This window comes from Fukomys damarensis, unplaced genomic scaffold (assembly GCF_012274545.1).
Source record: "Fukomys damarensis isolate Sample0158 unplaced genomic scaffold, DMR_v1.0_HiC HiC_scaffold_2, whole genome shotgun sequence".
Classification (NCBI taxonomy): Eukaryota; Metazoa; Chordata; class Mammalia; order Rodentia; family Bathyergidae; genus Fukomys; species Fukomys damarensis.
The window spans coordinates 16,708,722-16,714,188 of NW_022900914.1; the positions used below are offsets into that span (position 1 = coordinate 16,708,722).

Genomic DNA, 5,467 nt, shown 5'->3' on the forward strand with positions numbered 1-5,467 from the left:
GTAAGGCAAATTAGAATTTAGTGATCCCCTAAGAACCACCCTTTAGGCACAGTGGCTTCGCGTACCATGAGCTCCATTTGAGTTGAGTAAGTGTCACTGGGCTGGAAGCCCATGGTTACAGGGTTAATGTTGTTTCCATGGAAAAAAAGGCTGCCAGGTCCCAAATGAGAATCCCACACAGAGCCTTGGAGGGTAATCTGTTTAAAAGCACAGGACGGCCGGGTGTGGTGGAGCACGCCTGTAATCCCAGCACTCAGGAGGCTGAGGCAGGAGGACTGCTGAGAGTTTGAGACCAGCCTGGGCTACACAGTGAGTTCCAAGTCAGTCTCAGCTACATAGGCAGACTCTGTCTCCCAAAGAATAAAAGCACAGGATGATGGATGAATCGCTGGCATGAAGACTGGCCCCGCGACTTTGCGTTGTCCCCAGCCTTCTCCAACAGCCCTCACACAATGCGCTGCTGATGTGCCAGGTGCAGCTGCAAGGCTGTGGAAACGTGACACTAGGAAAAGGAAGGGAGGCCCAGAGAGCACCTAGCTCCAGGGACCCACCGTCTTCCAGACTTCCACCTCCCCTCAGCACTGCAGCCCGGCCAGCGGAGTCACTGGGGAGGAACTCAGGAGCTGAGGGTCCTCTGTGCTTCTGTTTCATAAAACTTTAGCAGCCCTTCAAATGAGGGCCGTGGATTGCAGCTCCCACTTGGGTTCCATGCTGGTGACTTCCAGACACGCAGGAGGACCAAAGGCGATAAAACCAATACAGAGATCATCACTAGGGTCCAAGGAGCAGGGCTTTTTGAAGACTCGGCCACAGGAACGGGAGTTACAGGCGGCTGTGCCTCGCGAGCTCTTCAGTGACCTAACCCAGTTCCCGGAAACGCTGAGGCAACCACTCTTGCTCACCTGTGCTGAGCAGTGGTTAAGCGCAGGCTCTGGAACCTGCCTCCGGGGCTCAGAGTTCAGCTTTGCAACGGCCTTTCTCGCGGTGAAATGGGGTCATGTTTCTCCCTAACTCACAGCCACTGTGCCTCCCTGCTTAGGAAATGCTTCTGCCAGAAACCCAACAAGCTCCCAGTAAATGCTATTCCATGATTTTCACCATGGAAATCACTCAGAACCGACAATGCTTCTTTGAGCTCGGACTGTATCTGTGAGGTGGCTACGTGAAGATGGTCACAAAAGTGGTGCCTTTTCGTTTTTTGTTTTGTTTTCGAACAGTGACTTAACACTCTTCAGAGTAATCATAGGCGCTTTGACTTCCTCCGAGCTGCCTCCATGGGAGACAGGGCGGGACAGTCTTTAGGGTCTCAGCTTGTGCAGGAGAAAACTGCAGGTGAAATGGTGTGAAGCTAGGTGAGGCTGGGTCCCCTGGTTAGGCAGGCCCAGGAGGGGGTCTTCTGACTTCCCTTCTCCCATGCCACTCGGTTCCTCCTTGACAACAGAACATAAATGCTCCCGTGAACTTACTTCTCATGGCCACCAAGTCCCAAAACACCAGGTCTCAGCTGTACAGATATTTTTCAGCCCTTGGCTTTTAGATGACTGTGTTGCTTCAAACTTGTCCCCCCTACAAAAAATAAAGATGCAAGTGGCATTAATAGAAAGACAAACTTTCGGGACAGATGCAAGAGACTTGGAAATCCCTCATGTCAGGGAACTGTTTCTCACCTACTAACATAACAGAGCACCTAGCATTCTAACCTTCATAAAAAAAGGGGGTCAAGAAGTGGGAAAAGCCAAGCAGGGTCTTAGGGATAGAGCAAAGTGCGTATTTTCACCAGTAGGTGGCAATAAAGTAATAAGGCAAATGTTTGAAGATAAATCACAACTATTTTAAACATGGAGACTGTATCACCAATTCTTTCCTAAGAAATGAAGGTCTCCAGAAGTTACCTAACTTGCTCAAGGTCACACCACTGGTTCATGGCTGGGCCAGATTAAATTCAATTCTCTCCATTAACCAGGATGGCAAGAGCCTGAATTTCCTTTCAACGCTGCCTGGCGCTTATCTATCACATACAGGAAAATATCACGGCTTTTGAGTGTGTGAATAATTCCAGTTGGCAGGAGAGCGTAAAGCCTGTGTGAAAGGAAACAGTTAATCACACACTCAACCTTCGAAGAGAGGGGAGAAGGCAGAAAGGGAATGAGGAAGAGGGAGAAGGGCTGCGGGCATTTTCGTGTCCTTGTGAGGCTTCCTGGTAGGTCTGTGCTGTTTCTGCACCTCTCCCAGCTATGAGTCCCCCAGAGGGACCAGGAATTATGGCATAATCTCCCCTTTACCACCACCTTTCTGCTCCATCAGCATGTTTGTGACTCGGGACATTCAACATCTCCCTGCATATGGAATCCAAGTGCCCGGTTGCTTTATTCTGCCTAAGGCACGTGGAAAGAGAAGCTCAGGAAACAAGTGGATTGCTGCTCCCCAGAGGGGCAGGATTTGTTGTGTATGGTTCCAGAGAAGAGAATCCAGACAAACAGGTGGTGCTACAATACCTAGAGTGATATGAAGCACTTACACTGAATGGGGTAGGGGTGGATGGATGGATGGATGGGTGAATCAATCGATGAAGATAGATTCAGGTTAAAATTTTCAGATCCTTACAATGAAATTTTTGTCACAGTCTCTATAATCCAAGAAGGAATAGACATAAATGCTATTTTGGTTGGATACGTGATGAATTCCTTGTCTCTGAAGGTATTAAAGCACCAACTCACCTGTGCAATGTAAAAGCAGGCTGAGGGATGCTCTGGACTAGATGAACTTTTTTAGGTCCTTTAGAATCCTGGAATCCGTGATTCTTGCTGTCTAGTGAAAGAAAGAGATGACAATAATTATGCCTTTGGCTGTAACAGTTTTAGATGGGAAAATAACGCAAATTTAAGGTTGCTTCATCCAAAATTGTGGTCCCATGTGTCTATGCTGACACCATTAGGAAACACCATTGTAGCAGCTCACTTCAGAGGCACTGCTAGGGTGGTTTAAGTAAAAAGTTTCTTTTTAATTTTGAAAATCAGGAGAAACAGATTTGTGGAAGCCAGAACCAGTCCTTTTAGACGAAGGGAATTATACAGGCCAACCTCTCAGCAGTGGCAGGATCAGGACCCACAGAAGTACAGACCTAGGAGGGTCTGATAATCCAGCTGGTGGCTGCTGAACCAAACACCTCCAAAGCAGCCATCCTTTCTAATGACTAAGACATTCAGATCCTCTTCTCTAGGGAGGCCTGGCTGTTAAGAGGAGCACAAGAGTAACAAAAGGGAGAGAGGAAAGAAAAGACAAAAAGCCAGAAAGGAGTTAGTTCCCCACCCGGAATGGATTGTATTAGACTCTCACTCCTTCTGGCAACACTTTGATGTCCTGTTTTCTCTTCCCTGTTTGCAAAACGTTACTCTGGTTGTTTGCTGTTCACGGCTGCGTTGAATGTTTGAAATTCCAACAAGTCAAGCCTCCTCCTGTACTGGGGGGAACAGCGGTGGGGGGACCCGTGGTAGGAAGGTGAGGAGGACTCGATCCCTGAGCTTGTTTTGCTCCCCTCCCTGCAACCTACAACTTTGAGGCGTTTCCCTGAGAGACTTTCTGGCTGGCAAATGCTGTTCAACACCCAAAGTGAATTTTTTTTTTAATGATGTGGGGAAGTGGGGTGAGCTAGCTGACCTTTGATGGGAAGATGAAATCATTTGCTTTGGAAACTAGCAAAAAATAAGCCGAAGGGCCAGGAGGAAACACACTGCAGCCAGAGTGAGGACAGATCCCAGCACCTTCCTCCACCCCACCGAACTCCTGCACTTCCAGGTGTGCTGCAAATGGGGGACTCACTTCCAATGGAGCTCTGCTTGGGAAACCCAGTGGTCTGACCCAGCCTGAAGGAGTTCTCCTTCATTGTCTTGATTTCCTGAAAGGGCATATTTGTGAACTCGGCCTGGGACTGACTAGAGAACGGCCCCCACCCCTGCCGGGCTATGATTCACCCGCTGCACAGACCATCACCACAGGAACACTTTTGCCTCCCCACCCTCTGGAGTTGCTTTTATCCGAACTCTTCTTCTCAGGTCCACCTTCAACCCTCTTGACTGTCCTCCACCTGTCCTCGTCATCTTTCTAGATTGCATTAATTTTCAAATAACTGAGGACCAACCTAGGCTGGGCACAGTGAAGGTTTGTGTGAACCAGACACATTTCCTGACTTCAAGATTTTCAGAATTTCACAGAGGAATAATTTACCCTGGCAAAGTTCTTCCTGCTTTCAGATGAGGAAACTAAGGCTCAACCAGAACAATTTAAAATGAGAAATCAAGTCTCCTGATTTCAAATCTCCCTGATCACCCGACTGAGTATTATCTTTAGTAGACTGTCAGTAAATATTAATTTATTCTTATTTCTCGCAGGATGGGAGTGGTGTGGAAAAGAGCTAGCTATAAGCCAAGCCCTTGAGCTAGGTGTGAATATTACTGAGTCCCCTTCCCCGAGGTAAGGCCAGATGCTTCCTGTAACTTATAAGTCACCAAAAGTTTTACTGCTCTTTCCAGGATTTGTTCCAAAAGAAGAATTAAGCACACAGGCTTTGGAGCCAGTGTCCCAGGGAGATCCGAGTAAGTTAATTGACAACTAAAAACCCCGTGGAGGTTTTGACATCTGATCTACTCATTCTCTTCTCTACCCACTCACTCCCACCCAAGGCTGTCTCTCTCCTGCCATGGATCTATTTATCTCCTCTCTTCTGTCACATTGTTCTAAGGGAAAAAGGAAGCTTTTGAAGGATTTAAACTGTGCGCATGAGGAGGAAAAGATCGGGTTTTAAAATATCACTATGGCAACGGAGTGATAAATGGGGAGGAATGAGGACAAAATGGTGGATGACAGCAGTCGACAGACCACTCAGCAGGGACCGCGGTGCCACGGAGGTGACGGTGGGCAGAGCCTGGAGTCAGGAGTGGCAGTGGAGAGAAACAGGCAGATTCGAGAGATACAGAGAAGAAGGAATCTACGGGATTGAGGTGGAGGCCTGAGAGAGGAACATCGGGGAGATCATTTATGTCTAGCATCTTCCATGAGATGTCCAGTTCAGTAGGAAGATGAGTGCTCACATCTGATGTTCAGATGGGACAGCCCAGTCAGAAATTTAGAATTGGGGGGCCAGGGATTTAGCTCAGTGGTTCCACCGCCTGCCTTGCAAGCACAAGGACCCGAGTTCAATCCCCAGTACAAAAAAAAGAAAAAGAAATTTAGAATTGGGGGGCCAGGGATTTAGCTCAGTGGTTCCACCGCCTGCCTTGCAAGCACAAGGACCCGAGTTCAATCCCCAGTACAAAAAAAAGAAAAAGAAATTTAGAATTGGGGATTCAGAGCAAGATGGCGGCTGAGGAAGACCATCTGGCAATTTTCTTCCCACAGATAGACCAAGTGAAACAGCCAAACACTACAAACCACTACAAAAAAAAAAAAAAAAAAAAAAAAAAAAAAAAAA

The 5,467-nt window shown here is 47.6% G+C and overlaps 1 protein-coding gene across 2 annotated transcripts in view; it reads left to right on the forward strand.

The window, feature by feature from the left end:
* Vit (vitrin) overlaps positions 1–5,467 on the forward strand; it is a 110,901-nt gene that overhangs the window by 80,900 nt on the left and 24,534 nt on the right. The window contains exon 8 of one of the 2 annotated variants that reach the window (XM_010611399.2): positions 4,530–4,592. The exons of the other annotated variant lie outside the window; for it this stretch is intronic. Coding sequence (XP_010609701.1) covers positions 4,530–4,592 — 63 coding nt within the window. The remainder of the gene's footprint in view (positions 1–4,529; positions 4,593–5,467) is intronic. 2 annotated transcript variants of the gene reach the window in all.